This window comes from Malus domestica, chromosome 01 (genome assembly GCF_042453785.1).
Source record: "Malus domestica chromosome 01, GDT2T_hap1".
NCBI lineage: Eukaryota > Viridiplantae > Streptophyta > Magnoliopsida > Rosales > Rosaceae > Malus > Malus domestica.
In genome coordinates this window covers 14,724,501-14,747,660 of record NC_091661.1, presented here as the reverse complement: position 1 = coordinate 14,747,660, position 23,160 = coordinate 14,724,501, and the positions used below count along the sequence as shown (strand labels likewise).

Here is a 23,160-nt window from a genome sequence, read left to right as displayed (position 1 = left end):
CCACTTTTAATAAATAGTAAAATAGTGACAACCTCCAAAGTCTTATTGAGGGCTCTTAGATAATGTGTTTCTTTCTCATTTGTATCCCTTTAGTTAGGTTTCCCTCTTTAATTAGTCGACAAAAAGAATTTTCTTATATATAGTGTAAATACGAACTTCGGCCCTCTGGTTTTCTAAAGAATAATTAAGTGCAAAAAAAAAAAAAAAATAGGTAAAATGTTAGAATCACAAATTTGCTTCTCTAGTTTCCTAATGAAGTTATGAAATAACACTGAAGCAAGAACCCAACAAACTAAGAAAAATAAGACATTGATTTAGCCAAGTTGGCTAGAGTAGTGTGCTATCTCTCTCCGCACCCAAGTTCGAATTCGCCTCTCATTAATTTAGATAAAACTCCTCTTAGTAACTTAGATAAAACTAGTGTAATTATTCTATCGTTTGTAGAAAAAGAAAACGTATTCCAAACAAATAAAGGAAGCTAACATAATCGATATTTTTCCAAAAATGAATGGTAAGGGAGCCAATGGGTTGACTTGATTGGAGGGATTTTGTCTCTAACAACCGAAAGGAGGGTCAACCATTTGTTTTGAGTTTGAAAGTTGGTTGAAAATGGGAAAATAAAATTTCGGCCATTGCGATTTTAACCGAACTACTAGAGGGGAGGAAAACGAGTAAGACTGGCTACCCCAAAGTTGTGGAATGTGTCATGCTGAGAGAAACGGAATGTCTTACGTTTGTTGACGTACTGATGACATCTACAAATTAAACAAGAACAATACCTGACTACTAAAAAATAAGTAATAATTCTTACTCAAAATTTTTAGTGTTTTAATCACAGAGCTTTGTACTTATGATCAGAATAGTTCATACTATGAATCACACTGTAAAGATTCATCTCTGCAAAAATAAAAAAATTAAAACTAAGGTCGTTTAGTCAATCTATTATAACAAATACATAGTTGGTGTGTAATACTTTTACCAATACCGTTCATTTGTTTTTAAACAATTTGATGATTAAACGACTTTAGTTTTAATTGATTTTTTACAAATTCGATCTTTATAGGGTGATTTATAATATGAACGGTTCCGATTATAAAACACGAGGTTTTATAAATTTACAACAAATAATTTTAAGAAATTTTGAGTATGAATTTTTACTTATCTTTAAATAGCTAAGTATTATTCATTAGACAAAATCATACGCCTTAGACTGAGGAGTCATTCTTTTTAATATGATGTAATATTATTTTATGATATAAAAGTTATATTTGACCAGTTAATTCAAAATGACTATCAAAAAGCAAAAAGGATATCACAAGGGTCATATCAAAAGTTAAGCGTAGTTAGAAAGCAACGAAGTATGTTATATTATTGTGTGACATGACAATGACATCACACACAATGTTAGTTCCAAAATAATTGTAATTGTAATACTGTATTTTGTGCATTATATGGCTACTATGTATTAACTCTATGACGAGTAATTTTAGCATGAATATAGCACGTGTTAAAATTTGAGTGAATTAATAAGATTAGATTAAATGTTAGATGATTTTTTTTTTCTTTTCATGATATAAAATTAGAATTGACACATCCCGACCTAAATCAGGACAGGCTAGCCGTCACGTGAGGGTGACGTAGCCATGTGGCAATAGAGATATAAGGAATTACGAAAAAACAAAAGCCAAATCAACTAGAATACTAGATAAGATAAGGTGCAAGTGCGAGATTAAGTGTGAAATACACAATCAGAGCATAAATAGCCTAAGTGTAGTCAGGCAGGACAAGTACTAATTATACAACACCTAAAGGTGATCCTGCATTTATTATGTTCTGTCAGAACCACTGTCGAAATCCCCGTGAGCCACCAAAGCACTTCTACCTAAAACCTGGAGGGGTGCAAAACCAGAAAGTGTGAGTGGGAAAAAACAAAGCTTCTCCAAAATCATTTCATTTCTCAAAAGTTCTAACCCCTCGTTGTAAAACCTGTATAATTTCCCAAAAAAAAATATATATATATATATATAATAACAGAAATCATGCTCAGGATGAAAACCCATAAAAATATACCATGCCAAAGTATCTTAATGAAATGCCATAAGTAATCCAACTAAAATATATCAATGTCAGATATCATATCAACCGAATCCAACTAACGTTACTTGCACGGCTAAGTATATAGCTCATAACCAATCTCAATCATATCAAATCCTGCACACAAGTCGGAACCACCTAAAGTGGTATGTACGACAAGACTATGTGTAAAATAAATATGCTCTAATGCTACGATCACGTGAAGACTGTGCGAATGATCGCGAGTCATCTATGAGTCGAAACCACCTAAAGTGGTATGTGCGACAAGCCTGTGCACCTAACTTGGATCCAATGTGAGCATATGGTGTGGGAGGTGAACATCACGTGAAGGACTGTGCCCTAACTTTGGACGGGAGCACTACCACCGGGGTGCAGGTTTATGAGCTCTAAATACATCATATCATATCTCACATAACTGAAGTAATCTCATATCTTTAATTTATGAACTTACCTGGCACTTACCTGTGCGTCCGTAACACCAATCATAAATATATGTAACTACTAATGTATAAATAAAATAGGCAGATACTTTCCATGGCATTTCAAAACGTAAAATCATTCAAATTCAATTTTTGGGAAAAATCTCAAGTATATAGGTATATACGGAAAACCAAAAGCCCACTCACTGATATGTCGAAGGGTCGTAGCCCCCGAGCCTCGATTGATGGTGCTCGTCCTCAAGATAGGTCTCACTTATATGCGAAATAACTGAATAAACATTATTTAAAGCACATATATAAAATTAGGAAATAACTTCTCATACAATGCTCAAATGGGGTGTTTGAATATACCAGTGTGATCTACTCAACACCACGAACATCCCCATATTTTTAGAAAAAATTTCCGAGCACCCATGCGCCTTCACGCGCCGACCAAGGCACGACCAGACGGGCGGCTCACGCGCAGGCACGTGCCTGGCACACCAAACGGATTCCCTAACGGTGTTAGGGAATATTCTGTTAAATATAAGCATATACCGTTAATTATACCTGACGCCATTAATCATCGTTAGGAATATTCCGTCAAAGTTAACGGATATTCGTCTTCTTTTCCGGTGAGTCACCGGATTCCGTCACCTTTGCCAGAAACTGGGAAAAGTTTCTAAACTTCATATATTCTTCATTTCTCAACCAAAATTCATGAAAATTAAACCAAAATGAAGCTTACAACGAGTAGAACAAAACCTTATCAATTTTAATCCCTAAAATCCACGGGATCTTGCCAGAAAAAGGCACGATAATCCGGCCACCTCTACAACTTGTCGAATCCGAGCCTCCTGACGTCCAAATCACTCCAAAGTTACTCCCCGAGCTTCGTGAAGATGTTTTAAGGCTTCCTATGACCTTAAAACTTGTTGAAAGATCCATATTTACGACTGCATGAACGGTGCTTACGATCGGGGTTCTCTGGTTTTCGGGTTTTCGAAGGTTTCACGTCTAAATAAGGTTATGGATGAGCTCCTGAGCTCACAAAGAACACGAACACCACCTTCATAGCCTTGATCAGTGACTGGAAGTGAAGGTTTGAAGTGTGTCCGTACAATTGTACGGAAATGGAAAGAAGTCCGAGAGAGGGAGAAAAGAGAGAGAGTCAACGGGTTGATTGGGTGTGAGTGTGTGGTCCTAGTTTGGGCTACCAACCAAAACAAACAAAAGTTTAAGTTCTAATTGGGTCCAAAAACTTAGGAACTTAATATATTGGTCCACCTCTAAAAGCATGTCACACATAACACACCTCAACGTCCAAGGGCAAAATAGACATTTCACACTGACGATAAAATAATTCGGGATAGGCTGTGACAAAAATAGCCTTAATTAAAACTTGTACTACAATTCTTCCTATATTTTTTGTGTGACCGAGAGTGAAGTTATCTTATAAGTACTAAAGATGGCTACTATGATCCACAAAATCATTGAACGCTAATAATATCATCACTTAACAATGATGACTTAACAGATGTTCAATTTTCAAAACAATAAGTTTTTTGAAATGTTTGAAAATGTTAAAACTAATTTGAAATGAGCCAAAGTAAGTTGATTATTCGTACTTAATCTTAAAAAAAAAAATTTAAAAAAATGCTCCCTAAGAAGAAATTGACAATAGTTCCTATGCAGGCGAATGAGGCAAGGACGCACTTGTACAAATGGATCAACGCGGCTTTGGATATTTCTATTGGCGAATCACTTTTTGGCTCCACAATATTCAACACAATTACATTAAAAGCTTCATACTATAATATATTCAACCTGAATTATATTCAAGGGTATGTAAATGCCAAATACAATTGAGGAGAGTTCAAGGCTGAATTATGATATTCAACCTTAATTATATTTACATGTTCCGATAAACATAAACGAAAAGACTTCAGAGGAATCGAGTTCTATATACGCAGTTGCATCGATTGATTTGCAAATCGGGGCTGCTTGATGGATCAGAAAGATGAAGCTTTATTTATCGTAGATAAGATCACACAACAGATGGAAACTGGGCACACAGCAAGTATGAACAGGGGAGGGGGCGTTAAGCAACTGCTCCCTCACTCACATGACTGGGTGTTCCCCTTTGGTGTTCCTCGGCGCACGAGTTACCAGAAGTGTTTTCACTGCTCTTGAAAGGGCTTCCACATCCACCACCACAACCACCACAGCCACCGCAGCCACCACTCTTCAGCATGCTTCCACAGCCACCGCCACAACCACCACTACCTCCACAGCCACCGCAGCCCCCACTCTTCAGCATGCTTCCACAGCCACCGCCACAACCACCACTACCTCCACATCCACCGCAGCCCCCACTCCTCAGCATGCTTCCACAGCCACCACCACAACCACTGCCACAGCCACCACTCTTCACCATGCTCCCACATCCTCCACCGCAATCACTGCCACATCCTGCAGAAGCCTCACTCCTTGTTACATCTCCACAGCCACTACCACATCCTCCACTTTTTTTCAGCATCATTGCATGTCCTTCAGCCACACCATTGTTCTGCTCAACCTCGGTTACTCCTGAAGAGGTCAAGTTGGTTGTTTTGACTCCCTCATGGGAGTCATGGTTCTCATTAATTTCCTCAGCTACACTGCCCATCTCCTTGGCATTAACAGCAAAAATGTCATATCTTTCCTTCTTCAGCATATCAGATAATATAAAAGCCAGCGTGATCCCAAGAACTAGAATCCATTCTTCCTTTACCTGTTCATTTTTGAAGTAAGATTAAGGAATTGTTTACGAAGTATGACAAAGCAAGAGAACTAGGGAAGTGATCATACAGTACCTGGACACATCCGGATTTTAGGTCAAGCAATGCCACTGCTTTGCCATAAGGATTTTCAGCAGAGAATTCAACCAAGGTCATGAAATCTTGTTCACTTTTATGTTTGTCGCAATGTTTAGGTTCATAGTCCAGCTTTCTTCTGTGGAATATTTTGACCTGTACCAAAGATAAATTTAGGAGACAGATCTAGTACTGCATTTAGGAGACAGATCTAGTACTGCATACAAGCAGCCCTCTTCATTTCCTGGTTGAAGAGGCCGTCTGCGTATATGTATGCAGGGGGGGAACTAAAATATCTATAATTATCATGTAATTTGGAAACATGCGAAGTGACTGGAGCATGGATGCATACCATCTTCTCTCCGTGGAGAACAAAGAGGTGGCCATCTCCATTGGAATTCTTTTCACGATGAAGGGACCAGTGAGAATCCATCAAAGTCCAGCCAGTCCCAACAGACTTTGCAAGAGTAGATATTTTTCCAGACTTGGTGATTCCAATCACCTCTTTCCCAAGAATGGTGTTTTCCCTTGCCTTTGCCTTTTCAGGATGCCTGTACATACAAATATCCAGGCCGGCATAGAGCTTCAGAATAAATCATAAAATGCAAAAACATTCACAAGTTGAGAAGGATATATTGTTCTGGACATACTTAAACGCTACATATGAATAATTTTCCTTCCAAACTGAATGCAGCATGTAAAATGAAAAGTCTCAACTCAAGAAATATATACTTTGATACCTCATTTGCAGGCTGATAAGCTTTGTACCAGTTTCATCAATCACATGAGTCAAATTCTTGGCATCTACTACCTTCCCAGGAAGTGGTAAAAAGCAAGAACTTTTGGACAATGGTCGAGAACGAACCATGTTGAATGTGCGTTGAGCCAAGGCTGGAATAGTAAATGACACGGCAACACGAAGGTAGATTGGTTTTGAGTTCACAGTTCCAGAACTTGGCACTACCTCCAACCATTTTTCTGCATCTAATTTAGAGAGTGGGACCAGAAAGTCTTGAAGAGAGAGTGAAGTAGAACCTAATGTTTTATAGGTCCTTATCATTGGTAAGTGGGAAGGTGAATGAGATATCAGTTCAAAAACCAGCTCTCCAGTAGGTTCACATTGGAAACAAGCAACCTGTTTCTCTCCAGACTCGGACAAAATACTCAGTCTCCGCTTTGCGTTAAAGAAATAATCATTTTGGGTCTTACTAAATGTGACAAAGAGACTTCCTTTGTGCCCTTCTGGTAAGTTTCTAACTTCCACACACTCCAAAAGGACCTGGAAAAAGGTATAGTAAAACATATTAAGAAAAATAACAGCTGTGTAATTTGCTCAGGCACGTGGCAGCATAGGTCCCTAATTATATAGGAGTACAAGAAACTCGTTTATATGTGCACTGCCTTAAAATAATTGAGGTGTAACAGAAATGAAATCCAGCTGTTGTGCTTAGTTATATATCAACAGTCTGAATTCAAAAGCATGCTCAACATTTGCTGAAGGTACTATCTTGGTTCTAAGTTTTCACTGGAGGAGAAACATTCAATCTCGACACGTACATTATGAATCTGAAGAATGAAATGATGAAACATTTCTAAACTCCTACAAAGGCACTTCAAAAGTCATCAGCTGCCTTTAATGAGGTCAACGATTAAAGTGAGAAGCCACAAGCAAGATGCTGTAGACAAAGTTAAATGTTTATATTTTCATCGAACAAAAGTTCAATGTTTATATTCACCAAACAAAAGTTCTATGTTTAAATTGGGGGCTTCGCTTCCTGTCATTTCTATAATATTTCTTTATTGCAAAGAAAATAAAAGGGAAAAAAGCATTTGATTGAAAGAAATCTACCTCCACAGATTTAACCTCTGGAAGCTGAATTAGTTTCTGATACTCGATGGATGCAGCTACATCCTTGCTCATCATGCTAGACTTGTAAGGAGTGGTCATAACAGGACATGGAGCACTACCTCTATGCATTGCTCCTGCCTTCCAATACCTGATACCAAAGGTCTCTTCCCATTGCTTGGTAGTTCCAGAAAACCCAACATCAAGTTTCTTCCCTTTAGTTCTGTCAGAGTCCATGTCATCATGCTCCAATACCTTGCCCATTAGTTCATTCAGGTCTTTACAATAAGATACAGGATGCAATTGGTGAGTATGCCAGATAAGGTCAACATCGTATGTCGGAACACAGAAACGTTTTACAGACTTCTCTCTGTTTCTCTTGATTAGATGAAGAAAGCCTTTATATCTAGCCACAGCCCCTTCGATAAATAGATCATGGTTCATGTGGGGTCTGGATACCTGCCAAACATAAAGAAAAACACATAAGCCAGAAGAAGCAAAGAAAATGAAAAAAGAACAATGGAATGTTAAAGGGGAGAACCATTCTGGCAGGTCTGATATTTACTTGTGGGTGTAGGTGTAGGTGTAGGTGTTTGTATATACGTTATGCAACTAAACCTAAAATGCAAGCGGGTAATGGCATATGATATGAACTGTCCTTGGATCCAGTAACCACATAGAAATCTATGGATGGCCTCACAACACCAATAATAAAGAAGAAAGTATTCCAAACAAAAAGTTCTCAAAACGGAGTTCCTTGTATAACCACATAATGGAAACATATAAGAACAGTCCAAGAGAAATTAATGATAACACTGGATGATCCTATAGATACAACAATGTTCCCTTATATCGGAACCCCCCAAACTCTCAAAAATACTTGCATACAAAGTGATCTAGAATCTGAATTAGTCATCAAAGATGGACCCCTTGATAACTTAGAATAAGTATATTAACAAATGTATTGGCCACAATCTCATATTACCTGGTAAAAGAAAGGACTCTGTCTTTTAACAGCTGAAACCAGATCATATTTGGTGCTTTTTTCAAGTCGAGCAGATCTTTCAGATATATCCTCTGAGAACACCTTCTTTAAGTCTAAGTCGTATGGTTCTTCTGGATACAGACTATTCCAAGTTTCTTCAGTTTGCCTTTTACAAGAGTCTTGAACAGACGATAAAACATTAGAATTGTCAAGGATCTTTCCATAAAGTTTCTCACAGTCGATCTTGTATTGAACCTGAAACATATTCAAAGCGCAAAGCTTAGCAATTCAATCTGTCGGTTAAAGATAACCAAAACTACAACAGTTCAGCCAGAGAAGCATACTGGATTTAGCCTGTGACAATGCCAAATCCATTCACAATCAAGAGGTACAACCAAAGGTCCTTCAGAAATCTGGGACTCTGAATGTTTGGCAAGCATCGGGAGCCAACAAGCATTGTACCTGTAATTCCAATTTGACATATAAAGATCAAATGGCCAGACAAAGTATATGATTGCAAACCCAATAAGCTCAAACTAAGCAAACATTTCAAAAACCCCGAATTGAAAACAATAGGAAACCAGAACACAAACCATTCAAACTAAAAAAAACAAAACCGAGAAATGTGATCTAATAATGGCCAAGAATCTAAACTCTAAAGCACCCAAAAACACAAGAACTGAACCAAAGCTACAAAGCAAAAAATCTGCAGGATTTGTTGTACCTATAGATTGCCCTTTCAAGAGCAGGCCCTTCATAGAGATATCGATTCCGATCAACAGCAGCAAGAAACTGAAGCTGCTGTTTGGCTGCAGCAACAAGGTCTACGCTTATTCCAATGTTCTGAGCTTTGATCCACTCAATCTCTTGTTCCTTCTCCATCTTCAACTTCAACCAAAAACATACCAAAATTTTCAGTCCTTCCACATCTGCAACTTCTATTTTTCGATATCGATTTCATAGTGCAATAAAAGCTTCAAAATTTTTGGTAATCAAGAACTCAAAACAGAGTCAACGCATAACCATTGTAAAAACTAAGCATACATACAATTTATGCACACAAACTTACGGACAACGTCTCTATATCCATTTCTATTTTCTTTTCCAAATTTTCTCAGCAACCAAACAGAAAACTTCGAAATTGTAGTCTACTTTACCAACTAGTAAATTGCAATTCAAGTTAAAATTTGAGAAGGAATGATTGCAATTTACCGAAATGGATTGGAAATCCAAGTTTGACCAGGTCGCCGGAAAGCTGGCTGCGCCGCCTGAATTTTCTCCGATGACGGATGGTTAACGCGCACTTTTACTGATTGCCAGAAGCTTCGGGTTGCCTTCCCATTACAAGCTGTGAAGGATATCGATCGCTCAGAAATATAGGAGGGAGCTTGGGAGTTGTAGCAGTACAACGTAGGAAAATCATTCGTACAAGTATGCTTTAATGACATAATTAACCTTTATGGTTCAGATAATTACCAGCCACACATTGCTTTATTGGATTGATAGGCCTCGTAGTGATACGATAAACGGAAATTGCCCCTTAAAGAAATTAGAATTTATGTCCTATGATAGAAGTTTGTTCAAATTTAGACCCAAAATGAAAATTTCGCTAACTATTCGTTAATTGTTAGCCTATAAGGCTCACATGTAAGGCTAAAAAGATAATATTAGCATCACATGTAAGCTTCACACCCAACATTTAACGAAGAGTTTTGTTTTAGCCTTATATGTGTGGCTCACGTACTAATAATTAATAGAGAGTTACAAAACTTTCAATTTTGGTTCTAAATCCTAATAGACTTCACCACAGGAACTTAAATCCTAATTTTTTCATCACAGGGACTATCTTTCAACTACTCTAGTACAACGGGACTAATAATCCTATTAGGCTTGTTTTTAAAACAAACCATATAAATTACTAGAGGTGTGCTATCAACACATCCCATTTTACTTCTCTCACACACCCCTTAATAATTTATGTCCGTTGATCTTTTTCAATTCATCCGATCCGACGGTCGAAAATTAAAAAGGTATGTGAGAAATAATGGGGTGTGTGGATATCACACCCCAAAATACTATTGTTAAAAGGAAAAATATTTAAAACTCCAAGCCTATAAACAAACACTCTAATAAGAAGAAAAAACACTTTGATTCTCCTTTTAATCTTGTCTCGTCCCTCTATCTATTCTCTCTTTGTTCTATACTTCATATTTTATTTCCAACACGAGCAATATAAATTAGATAAAACAATGGGTTCTTTAATCCAATTTTAACAATGCTATTTGGAATTTGTGTTAGTTTCATCTATCGTTGAGACCACAATGTAAGAGGTATAGCCAAAGCTTCAAATCTTTTCCAACTTATGTCAGCACCTAACACGACACGTCTTGAATTCGATTCTTGGCACTGATGAATCACACAATAGTGGTCAGAATAAGGCTGAAATACCTTTGTGACTCTTTCCAACCCCTGATGGAGTGTCATGACGAACCCACCAATTGGTTTGCTTTTAAATAAAAAAGGAGGTAAGCATCCAACATCTATATATGATCCAACATGAGTGAGCATATGTGACGTACGAGACACTCAAGGGTTTACAACTTGGCTAATTATTCATAGCTAGCAAATTTTCAAATTGAAAAACAAATCATGTATACGATACATAACGAAAGTCACTTGTCAACTACTAAAGCGGGACAGCTTTTCTTTATTTCTCTCTGTTTGTTAGGTGAAAGGCAAAAGACAAAGTGAATGACCTAAAACAAATGGACGTTACTTCCCAGTATTATCCTTATGTAATCCCAAATGGAGCAACAGACAAATCGAAAACACATGAACAATGTGGAAAAAGATGCCGATCACTCACGCTTAACATGCAAACCCTACACGCCGTTTGCCCTGCTTTTAGTAGTACGAAACAGAGAAGAGTTGCAGTACCATACACTTGCAGTACAACATATGCCAGGATACGACTTCAAGAATCATACTGAGCATCACCAAACAGTTGTTGGGAGCAAAAATAATCGGATAGTACTAGTAACAGTTTTGTGATAAATGATTTGTAACTCAATTGATTAAGACATTCGACCATTCACTTGAGGTCCTGTGTTCGAATTTCCCTCCTTGTAGCTTAGATGAATTTAGTGTAAAATAACTTGAACTTTTTCTACCAAAATAAAACGAGGGAACACTTTTAATGCCGTAAGAAGTGTTTTACAACGTAGGGATGGACGACGGTGAGACATGCATTTTCTTTTATTTCTGCACAACTCTATTTATTTATGTTCCTTTATTTTCTTTTGATTCATTTAATCCAAAAGCCAGCCATAGAATAAAAATAGTTTGTTGAAATCACATCCCTTATGATAGATCCAATGTACGGAGGCGTAGGCGAGGTGTTCCATGGATAACCCCGCCTAAGCATGAGGTGAAATCTCACAAGACCTAAATAACTTAATATATTACATACATAATTATATATATATATATATATATATAGTATAATATCTTAACTATCTTGTGTGAATTGCAGAAATATAAATCTTGACAGGAAGGAAGACCATGAAAAGCAATCTTGTGTGAGAAGAAAGAGCTCAGAAAATCCTTTAGAGAGAAAGTGTTTATTACAACATATCCAACTGGCTACAAATGAGAGAGGGAAAATATATTTATACAAGGTATTTCGAAGACTACTTAATTCTAAAGCTATCGTTGACATGGCAATTGCCTACGTGGCATGTATATCCAATATCCCCCCTCAATTTTAACCAGAATGTGCTAGATTAAGATTGTGACAATGTTTGAGAAAATCAAGACCATGAAGTCCTTTTGTAAGGATGTCAGCCACTTGATCCTGTGTAGGCACATATTGAACATCAAGATCACCCTTTTGCACCCATTCTCGAACAAAATGAAAGTCAGTTTCCAAATGCTTGATCCTTGAATGATGAATATGATTCATGCTTAAGGCTATGGCAGACTAATTATCACACAATAACAGGGGAGGATTAGGAATAGTAGCACACATATCTTTAAGCAGAAGTCGAATCCAAGCTATATCCACAGCAGCATGTGCAAGGGCTTTATATTCAGCTTCAGTGGAACTTCGGGACACGGAACTTTGTTTCTTGGAGTGCCAGGAAACATGATTATCACCAAGATAAACAACATATCCTGTAATAGATCTCCTGGTGTTCACATCTGCAGCCCAATCCGAATCACTATATCCTTTAATATCAATCCCACTGCCAACAGTAAATGTTAAACCACATTTTATTGTACCATGCAAGTAGCGAAGAATTCTTTTAACCAAACCAAAATGTATATCAGTAGGAGCATTCATAAACTGACAAACATTATTAACTGCAAAAGTTATGTCGAGCCTTGTGAAAGTAAGGTACTATAATGCTCCCACAAGACTCCTATATTGTGTGGGTTATGCCAAGACTTCACCCTTAGGAAGAAACACAGAGGTATGAGGTTTACAAGGTGTGGCACAAGGTTTGCAATTATCCATTCCAGCTTTGTGAAGCAAATCCTTAACATATTTCTCTTGATGCACAAAGAGATCCCCATTTGATTTGTACTGCATTTGCAAACATAGAAAATAGGTAAACTTGCCCATATCTTTAAGATCAAACACACCTCCCAAATCATCAACAACAGATTGAATCAAAACAGGATTGGAGCCGGTAAGAATTATATCATCTACATAGAGTAGTAATATAATGACATCAGACCCAACTTGTTTCACAAATAAGCTAGAATCTGAAAGAGAAACCTGAAAACCAATCACTGCCAGATAACTTGTAAACTTGGCATTCCAAGCTCGTGGAGCCTGTTTAAGGCCATAAAGGGATTTCACTAGCTTACAAACATGTGTAGGACATTTGGAATCAACAAAACCAGGAGGTTGTTTCATATAAACCTCCTCATGTAACTCCCCATGCAAAAAAACATTTTTTACATCAAGTTGTCGAAGTGACCACTTATGTGTTGTAGCTAAAGCCAAGAGCATTCTTATAGTAGTGTGCCTAACTACGGGACTAAAAGTCTCGGTTTATTCTAAGCCTTTTTCTTGACTGAAACCTTGGGCAACTAATCCTTGGGTAACTAATCTAGCTTTATATCTAGAAATAGACCCATCAAGATTTCTCTTCAGTTTATATACCCACTTACAACCAATTATGTTTTTATCATGTGGAGAAGGTACTAGAGTCCATGTACCTTGTGTTTGAAGGGCATCATACTCTTCTTGCATAGCTACATGACACTGAGGAATTTGAGAAGCTGTCTTAAAAGTTGAAGGCTCTGCAGAATCAATGATATCTGCAATAAAAGTGAATTCGCCAGAAAAAGAATAATCTTTATCTAAAATAAGAGACGTGACTTCAGGAAATATAGCTATCAATGCTAAATAATCATTTCAAGTAATGGCACCAGTTCGAAGCCTAGTTTGAATGCTCTGAGTAACATGTAAATCTCTATCACCAGAAGGCAACATCACTGCTAAATGTGGGTCAGAATGGACAGGCAACATGTGGGGAGTGTTGGAAAGAGTAGCAACTGAGCTGGAAGAACCAATAGGATGATCCTGTGTAAACACTTGAGCAGGTTGTGAACTAGAACCAATATCAACAGTGGAAGGAGACTGGAAGCCATCAAAATCAAATTGAGGACTCATGGATGCACCCTAAGATTGATCAAATGACTGTGCTGCATGTTAACTGAGAGAAAAATCATCCAAATGAACTATAACAGGTCGGGAAGAAATATTAGAGGGCTGACCAAATCCTTGAGATGAAAAGTTTACTTCAGAATTAATATTGACAAATGGAAAACAACGCTCATCATGAATAACATGTCTGGAGATTAACAGTTTCCTTGTTAACATGTTGTAACAAACAACACCTTTATAACCAAAAGAGTACCCTAAGAACACACATTGAGTAGACCTGGGTTGAAGCTTGTGAGTGTTATATGGCCTGAAGTAAGGGTATATAACAGAACCAAAAATCTTAAAGGAAGCCATATCTGGTGATTTGTGAAAAAGCTTTTAAAATGGAGAAACCATACTAAGATTTCTACTTGGCATACAATTGATCAGAAATACTGCATGTGCAATGGCATGATACCAAAATCTATGTGGCATACTTGCAACATTTAATAAGGTAATACCAGTCTCCACAATATGGCGATGTTTCCTTTCCACAATACCATTTTGTTGTGGAGTGTAGGGGCAAGATACCCTTACTAGCTAGATAATCTTTAAATACAGTACTTAGAAATTCTCCACCACCATCAGATTACAAAACTTTTATCTTAGTATGAAATTGATTCTCAACATAAGCAGAAAATTTGACAAAGGTACCAAAAACTTCTGATTTATTCGGTAAAGGAAAAAGCCATACAAATTGAATAGCTTCATCTACAAACGACACATAATATCTGAAGCCTTCAATAGACATAACTGGTGAAGGACCCCAAATATCACTATGGATCTTATGAAATGGAATTTCTATTCTATCTAGCTTCTCTTGAAAAGGCAATCTACTCATTTTTCCACTAAAACAATTAGAACAAACCTGACCATGTTCATTAGAACTAAAAGAAATATCAGAACTCCTAAGCATTTTCTCCAAAACTTCATTTGATGGATGCCCCAGTCGGTGATGCCACACTGAAGATGTAACAGCTTTGCCTAAGAATGCAGAGGAAGAAGATGAACTTTGAGTCAGCAGCTTTGGAAAAATATGCATAGGAATTCTAAACAGCTCATTGTTGCTACTTTTTCCTTGGTAAAGAATCATTCATGTTGCTTTGTCCTGCACATAGAACTCAGACTCATCACAAATAAACCAACTATGGTTGTCCTTGCACAATTGTTTCACAAATAGTAAATTCACTATAAGCATAGGAACATGCAAAACATTTCTAAGATACAAAGGATGTGAAGAACTAGGTAACATGGTAGTGCTAACATGTTTGACAATCAAACCTTCACCATTGCCACCACAATTTTTTTATCTCCTTGATATGAAACTGCTGAGTTCAAAATAGTGACATCCGGACTCATGTGATGTGAAGCTCCAGTGTTAACTATCCATGAACTATCATTGGAAGGGGTTTAGGCAGTCAAAGCAGTTATAGGAGATTGCATGGTATGTGCTTGATTATCAATGAAAATAACAGAGGACTGGCCTTGATTCACAGAAGGTGGAAAACCAGGAGGACCGTGTAGAGAGTTGGAAATGACACCTTGATATTCAGAGGGATCAAACATCTGTAGAGAGGTCTGAAAACCAGAATATGAAACTTGAGAAAAGTACTCTTGAAATGCATAATTGGCACTCAGAGAATGAGAAGGAGGTGCACCTTGATATGCATAGTTACCCTTATGTCTGTAGTCAATGGCTATATGACCTCATTTTCCACAAATCTGACCTTCTTGAACAACTTGAGTATTTTCACTACGAAACAAACAAGTGACAGCAGTGTGACCTTTCCTATAACATATCTGACATTCTGGAATGACATGCTGTCGAGATGAAGTATTACCAGACCAAGATCTAGACCTATTTCCATTGAACTTAGGCCTATAACCACCATTGCCTTTGCCTCTGTAACTATTCCCACCAAAATTATTGCCAGATGAATTACCATAAGAATTACCAAAAGATTGATAGCCATTGTTACCAAAAGACCTATGCCCCTGATTACCAAATTGATTACCATTTGCATTATGAGTTGAAAATGGTGGAAAAGGCTGAGAACCATTGGAACTAGACCCCGAATTAAAGGAATCAGGAGCAGCAAAACCAAAACCAAAGTTTGATGGCAACTGAGATAAAGAGATAGAACCACTGGAAACACCTGATGCATTAGAGGCAGGATGAATATTCAAATTAGCACTAGCAGATGTTGGAATTGACCCATTAACATACATGGCAGCCATGCTTTGAACCATATATTGCATCCTATTCTCCAAACTTTTTTCTACCCCCAACAATTGTGCCATGAATTCTTTGAGAGAAATGGGTGTGTCTCTAGCTAATATTACAGTATGAATCATATCAAAATCAGTTGGAAGACCAGTTAAGGCAGTAATAACAATGTCATTATCTGTAATTTTCTCACCAGCAGCAAGCAACTTATCCTTATTGGTTTTCAATCTCAACAAGTACTTATCAACATTATCACTCCCTTTCTCTATAGTATGCAACTCAATTTTCAGATGATTTACACTAGCACTTGACACAGAAATATACCGATCATGCAAAGCAGTCCATACTTCATGTGCAGTTTTGCAACCCACAACATATTCCATAGCATCGTCGCTTAAAGTAGCAATAAGAAGACTCAAAAGAGCCATATCAGCCTTAACCCATGTTTTATACGCAGTAGTAACTTCAGTAGTAACTCCTAATGTAAGAGAAAGAACATACTTTAGTGGACAAACAGATTCACCAATAAAGTGATCAAAAATATCATATCCACGAAGAACATAACAGAATTGAAAATTCCACTTGATAAAATTTTCATCATTCAACTTGATGGTCAGCATACCCAAAAGATTCTCGAGCTTAATAGAATTAGATATGATGTCACAAGATACAAATCACAAAAGGCAAAGTAATAACCCAGAAAATACCCAAATACAAATATGTGAGATAAACTTCCAAAACACAAGAAATTCACAATATCGACGAACACTAGAGATGAATCACTGGTTATCGACCTTAATTCATCAATCGTTATATGATTTTTGGCATCGGCCTTGAAGAAATCATCAACCCATATACAGAAATCAATCAATACGACATATTATCTTGGTATTGGCCTTTAGCATGTATGAATTGCACATTGTATGGAAGCATACTCGACTTCGAGATTCGGAAAAAAAAAATTCCCAAAACAAATTGAACAAATCAAGAATCTAAAAATTTAAGAAAAAGAAATCCAAAAACCTTCACCGAATAGAGCAGCGGAAACCCCAGCCAAGATCAACGCGCAAGCATAGTTGGCTCGATACCATCTTAACTATCTTGTGTGAATTGCAGAAATATAAATCTTGACAGGAAGGAAGACCATGAAAAGCAATCTTGTGTGAGAAGATAGAGCTCAGAAAATTCTTTAGAGAGAAAGTGTTTATTACAACATATCCAACCGACTACAAATGAGAGAGCGAAAATATATTTATACAAGGTATTTCGAATACTACTTAATTCTAAAGCTATCGTTGACATGGCAATTGCCTACGTGGCATGTATATCCAATATAATACTTTGTAAAAAAATATAATTATAACTAAGTCAAAGATAATATCTTCTTCTTCATCACTAAGTCTAGTTGTACTTGGAAATTATGTCATATAGTATTAAAATGTTGTAAGTATTTATTTTATTGTAAGCAATTAGAGTGAACTTGAAGAGAAATAAGGCTGAGTGACCACAATTATATGAAAGGAAATAAAGACGGAGTGTCGCAATTATAGGCAATGCAAAAGGAAATAAAGGCTAGGTGGATCTATCATAGAGAATTTAAAATGAAATAAAGATTGAGTGGAGCAACCAGACAGGTGCAGGTAGCTTGACCGCCTTACCCGTCATTGAAACACAAGCCGGAGACGTATCGGCCTATATTCCAACCAATGTGATCTCCATTACCGATGGACAAATCTGTTCGGAAACAGAACTCTTTTATCGCGAGTGTCGCAATTATAGGCAATGCAAAAGGAAATAAAGGCTAGGTGGATCTATCATAGAGAATTTAAAATGAAATAAAGATTGAGTGGAGCAATTATTATAGAGAATTTAAAGAAAATAATTTTATTGTAAGCAATTAGAGTGAACTTGAAGAGAAATAAGGCTGAGTGACCACAATTATATGAAAAGGAAATAAAGACGGAGTGTCGCAATTATAGGCAATGCAAAAGGAAATAAAGGCTAGGTGGATCTATCATAGAGAATTTAAAATGAAATAAAGATTGAGTGGAGCAATTATTATAGAGAATTTAAAGAAAATAATGGCTGAGTGGAGTAGCTATAGGAAATTTCAAGAGAAAAAAATAATCTTTGCTAATCAAAATGATAGGTGACAGAATCGGAATGGACAATAATTAATAGTTTGTGTGAAAAAGAAATAGAAAGAGAATATTAGAATAGAATCCCCCAACGAAAGCACACTTAGCTTTTCTCATCTTCATTTCTGTTTTTTTTTCTTTTTTTTTTTGTATTGAATAAATTAAAGAAAAGTCAAATAAATTGATTGAGAGAAATGTGATAGTACTAGTGACACACCCCGATTTGGAATGTCCACTAGGACTCCGAATCGAGCTGTGCTGGCCGACACGTAGAAGGTGACGAAGCCATAAAGTATGATGATGTGGAAAATGTGAATATATTTGAACCTAAGAGTGCCTAAATACTAGAGTGCACTGGTGAGCAGGAATGAACCCACTTCACACCTGACGTTGGAGCATAAGTAAGTACAGTTGAGTGGAAAAGGATTATACCCTCAGAAGTAACCACCTATCCTGAGATTTGCCAAGAACCTCGTCGATACGAACTTTCAGCAAATTAAACCTGGATGGGCGCAAAACAGAAAGTGTGAGTGGGCAAAAACATAGATTTTCAAAAACCATTTCAGTTATTAAAGGTAGTAACCCCTCGCCGTAAAACCTGTATAATTTCCCAGAAAATAGAATATATACATATATCGAAACCATACTCAAATTAGCAAAATCCATATATATGCCATGTCAAATATCTCAGCATCAATAATGAGTAGACCAGGTGAAGTAAATCAATGAAAGTAATATGTCAGCCGGATCCACCTATTGTGGCATGTACGGCTAAACCTATAACTCATCAAGTATACCTGCACACGAGTCGGAACCACATATAGTGGTATGTACGATAGGACTGGATGTAAATACATACGCTCAAGTGCTACGAACGATCACGTGAAGACTGTGCAAATAATCGCGGGTCACCTACGAGTCGGAACCACCTATAGTGATCTGTACAACAAGCTTGTGCACCTAACTTGGATCCAAGGTGAGCGTGCGGTGCGGGAGGTGAACATCACGTGAAGGCCTGTGCCCTGGCCATGGGCGGGAGCACTAACACCAGGGTGCAGGTTTATGAGTTCTCAATGCATCTCAACATACTCATCAATTCACATAAACAATCTACAACTCACATGGTACTTACCTGAGCTTCCACATCGTCAAATCACATTTATGCATACTATACTAATTCATAATCTAAGTATAAATCATGAGGCATGGCATTTCAAAACATAATTCAATTTAAACGCATTTTCTGGGAAAAATACCAAGCATACACATATACTGAAAACAAAAGCCCACTCACCTGGAGTTCACGCTACAATTTCCTAGCACAACCATAAAGGCGTCACGAACGATTGGCACCTAGAATAATTATCAAATCACAACTCAGAATTCTTATCAATAAAATATGTAACTTACATAACACACATCCCTACGTCGTTTGATTCGGAAGATCCGCATCATGGATTTTAGATCCCTTACTTCCAAAGATACACATTATACTTCTAGAACAACATCCTAAAGTTCCCATATGATCCAACAGTCAAATCTCCACTAATTGCCAAAACCAAGTGGCGGTTAACATTTTATTTTATAAACTTACAAATCCAATTCGGGAAGATCCATATATCGGATTCCCGATCCGTAAGTTCCTATGGTCCTCAAATATTACATACTATAACATATTAAATTTTGGTGACGATCCAACGGTCGGATCGTCGATTCACATCTTTACCAAGTAACATATCTTAATAAATTTAGGTCTAAACGATCAACCTACGTTATACAATTACCAAAAATGAACTCAAGACATCTAATTTAGCCTAAGAATAACATCGAAGATCCCTTGGCCATGCGATGCCGCGGGTGGCGGTTAGCCGCCCCGACTCGTAGGAAAATCCAACATTTTTCAAAAATTACCAAAATTTACAGGAATGAAGATCTCAATAAGTAGAGTAACTTTCATACCTGTGACCAAGGCCAATTTGGCTGGGAAGAGCTTCAATTTCATTAAAACCCGTTGGAAACCTTATACTTAGGTGTGCTCGATTCGACCTCCAAACTTGTTCCGACGCCTCCACCACTGCCTGGGTTTTGTTCCTGGGTTCTAGGGGAGAGCTCTAGTGGTGGTAATTGGCTGAGTTAGCTTCACGTTTTATGGATTGCCGCCATACACCTACACACACCATCGGTGCATTCTTCCTAAAATTACCACCAAATTCCTTCTAATTTTGGATGGACATGGAAGAGGGAAGGCTAGGAAATTGTTTCTAGGTGGTGGTTTGCTTTGATTTTCTGGAAAAATGATCGAATTTTACCGTGGTGCTTGTCAGGTCAAGAGGGTCAAGGGGAAACCTGGTTTTCCCCTTCAGTTTCTTCTCCCTCTTTTCCCTCCTTTTCCCATTCTCTGATTGGTCACTCTCTCCTCTCCCATTCATCCACCCTCTCTCCCGATTCTACATGCTCTCATCCACTCCTCTTCTTCGCTGCCATCAGGCAGCCTCTCCACCATTTTTTTTTCTTTTTCTTCAACTTTAAAAATAACTAAAAGATAAAAATATAAACGTTATAATATATATATATATATATAAAGACTAAACAAAAGTACTTCTCGGGTTTACAGTTTCGTAAAACTTTAACTGTAACCCTAAATCCTCTTCTGCTTGCACCTACGAGTCCGTAATGTCAAGTACTTCAGGAAAATACTAAAGGATTAATTCATACACCTCACTATACGTTGATCAACGAAAGTCAATACCCTCGCCTCTTAGGGCATTTTCGTAAAATCATGCTTTTAAAATTTGTAAAAACATAGAATTAGGGACGGGTTGTCACAATTAGTGTTCGTTTTAAAAATTAGTCAGTGTTTAGTTTACAAAATAGTGATAATACTAGTGTTCTGTTTAAAAAATAGTCAATGTTTAGTGTTCCATTTAAGAAATAGTTGGTATTTAGTTTACAAAACAATGATAATACTAGTGTTCGTTTAATAAATAGTCAGTGTTTAGTTTACGAAATAGTGATAATACTCGTGTTCAGTGTAAGAAATAGTGATAGTACTGGTGTTCGGTTTAAGATATAGTCAGTGTTTAGTTTAAGAAATAGTGATAATATTAGTGTTCATAAAATTGAAAAAAATATTTTTTGTTTTGTTTTTGGTCCTGTAATATTATTACTTAATTTGTTCTAAAAAAAATTACGAAACAATGATCAAATAAATAAATAATAAAATACAAAAATTAAAAATATATTTTTCATAGAGTGAGAGTAGAAGGAGATTTGGTAGAGGTGAAAGGGCTGAGGAGAAAGAAAAGAAAAAGTTAATGTGGATGGAGGATGTGAAATGAGAGAGAAAATGATAAAAATATGTGAAAGAAGGGAGTGAGGGAGGGAGGGAGGGATCAAATAAATAAATAATAAAATATATATTTTTTATAGAGTGAGAGTAGAAAGAGATTTGGTAGAGGTGAAAGGGGTGAGGAGAAAGAAGAGAAAAAAAGTTAATGTGGATGGAGGATGTGAAATGAGAGAGAAAATGATAGAAATATGAGAGAGAGAGAGAGAGAGAGAGAGAGAGAGAGAGGATGTTGGGGGTAGGGGTTTGAAGAACACAGATCCTCCCCGGATTTGAACTTAGGGATCAATAGATCCGGGCCATTGAAATTGGATCCAACGACTACAAATAGAGGACCTTCCTAAAAGTTATAATAATTGTAACCGTTGTATCAAATTTCAATAGCCCAAATCTATTGATCCCTACAATCAGATCTAGAGAGGATCTATGTTAGGGGTTTGATTGTGTGTGATGTGACGTGCGAGATTCGCACCTTAGTTTTTGTTTTTTATTTCTTTTATAATTATTATGTTAAATTTTTGTCTTTTTTATTCAAATTGAAGGTATTTTAATTAAAGTTTAAATTTTTTTATTAAATAAAGTTAGTAGATGATTTTTTATTAATAAAAAAGCTTAGGGAAACCTTTTCATTGGAGCAATTCCACCCCTAAAGACTTTGCACCAGCACCCATCACATTTATCCGCTCAAGTGAACAGTAATAGACCCTAGTGAACAATAATAGGCCAAAGCATCTTCACCTCTAACAAAAGATAGCCTAGTCAATTTTATGAAAATATTATTATTTTTATTATAAAATAATAAAAATAATAATTTTATTAAAAAAAAAAAAGTCAGGAACCTCCACTACCCTCTATACTCTCCCTCTACATCCCCAACCGGTTCTCTCTCTCTCTCTCTCTCTCTCTCTCTCTCTCACTCATGTGAGTTCTCCTCCTTCCTCTTCAAAACCTTCAACAAATCAAACACAAATTATTATTTTTGTAATCCCTGGAGCTCAAGGAACCCAACCATGGCCTTGCATGCGGCATCGGTGCATGGTGCAAGGTCCTACCATTAAAGCCGAGAGCTTGAGCTCTCAATCTCTAACCAAGGTGATGTTTCTATCACTGTACTGTGTTCTTGAGCTTTAAATCATGTTGTGTTGCAATTTTTGCGGTTAATTCGAGGGCTTAATTCCTTGCATGTGATTCCGACAAAGGAAAACAGACAACTCCGATGAGTTCAAGGTCTAATCTCAATGAAATCTCTTGCATTTCACCTGGGTAAGTTCTCAATCCTATTCTTATGGTTTCTAACATATAAATCGTGTTGGAAACCTTTGTGTTGATGCAAACATGCTATCGTTGCATTTTTTTTCAGATTTTTCGACGAATTCGGGCCATTACTTTCAAGCCATTTGCCTTCTCCCTCCGTGGCTTCTTCCATCCCTGACGTCAGCATGGTGTCATACAGGCCGGTCCCAAGGTTTGTCAATTTTGGACTGGCCTGGAGACCAGCTTGGGCTGGATGCCAGGCAATCCCATGGGCTGGAGA

General features: G+C 37.1%; 2 protein-coding genes across 3 annotated transcripts; both read right to left on the bottom strand.

The window, feature by feature from the left end:
- Window positions 1-4,238: 4,238 nt before the first annotated feature.
- LOC103447882 (glycine-rich domain-containing protein 1) lies at window positions 4,239-9,615 on the bottom strand. Its single transcript, XM_008387127.4, has 9 exons — window positions 9,412-9,615; window positions 8,924-9,087; window positions 8,544-8,661; window positions 8,200-8,454; window positions 7,218-7,673; window positions 6,109-6,647; window positions 5,721-5,919; window positions 5,369-5,524; window positions 4,239-5,286 (listed from the first exon to the last, which is right to left on the bottom strand). Exons 2-9 carry the CDS (start codon window positions 9,079-9,081, stop codon window positions 4,615-4,617), a joined length of 2,553 nt encoding a protein of 850 aa, XP_008385349.2. The 5' UTR covers window positions 9,082-9,087; window positions 9,412-9,615; the 3' UTR covers window positions 4,239-4,614.
- Window positions 9,616-11,773: 2,158 nt separating this feature from the next.
- LOC114819688 (uncharacterized) lies at window positions 11,774-17,355 on the bottom strand. 2 transcript variants are annotated; one of them, XR_011581894.1, is made up of 3 exons: window positions 17,166-17,355; window positions 13,426-13,527; window positions 11,774-12,443 (listed from the first exon to the last, which is right to left on the bottom strand). XR_011581894.1 is itself a non-coding variant. In XM_070823356.1 (3 exons), the coding sequence occupies exons 1-3, from the start codon at window positions 15,006-15,008 to the stop codon at window positions 12,394-12,396; spliced, it is 372 nt and encodes a 123-aa protein (XP_070679457.1). In that variant the 5' UTR covers window positions 15,009-15,119; the 3' UTR covers window positions 11,774-12,393. The 2 variants fall into 2 exon arrangements, 1 of the variants encoding a protein (XP_070679457.1); XM_070823356.1 differs by lacking the exon at window positions 17,166-17,355 and adding an exon at window positions 14,789-15,119.
- Window positions 17,356-23,160: the final 5,805 nt, after the last annotated feature.

Bases quoted from the DNA above. Each gene is read 5' to 3' on its own strand.
- LOC114819688 (XM_070823356.1), bottom strand. From the start codon at position 15,008: ATGATTCTTTACCAAGGAAAAAGTAGCAACAATGAGCTGTTTAGAATT. The intron at 13,528-14,788 runs GTCAGGTTTGTT...CTTTTATTGCAG, and splicing joins TTTTAGTTCTAATGAACATG to ATATCATTGATTCTGCAGAG. The intron at 12,444-13,425 runs GTACATGGACTC...TACTGTTGGCAG, and splicing joins TGATGCCCTTCAAACACAAG to TGGGATTGATATTAAAGGAT.
- LOC103447882 (XM_008387127.4), bottom strand. From the start codon at position 9,081: ATGGAGAAGGAACAAGAGATTGAGTGGATCAAAGCTCAGAACATTGGA. The intron at 7,674-8,199 runs GTAATATGAGAT...TATGTTTGGCAG, and splicing joins AGAGTCCTTTCTTTTACCAG to GTATCCAGACCCCACATGAA. The intron at 5,525-5,720 runs GTATGCATCCAT...TCTTTGGTACAG, and splicing joins TTCTCCACGGAGAGAAGATG to GTCAAAATATTCCACAGAAG.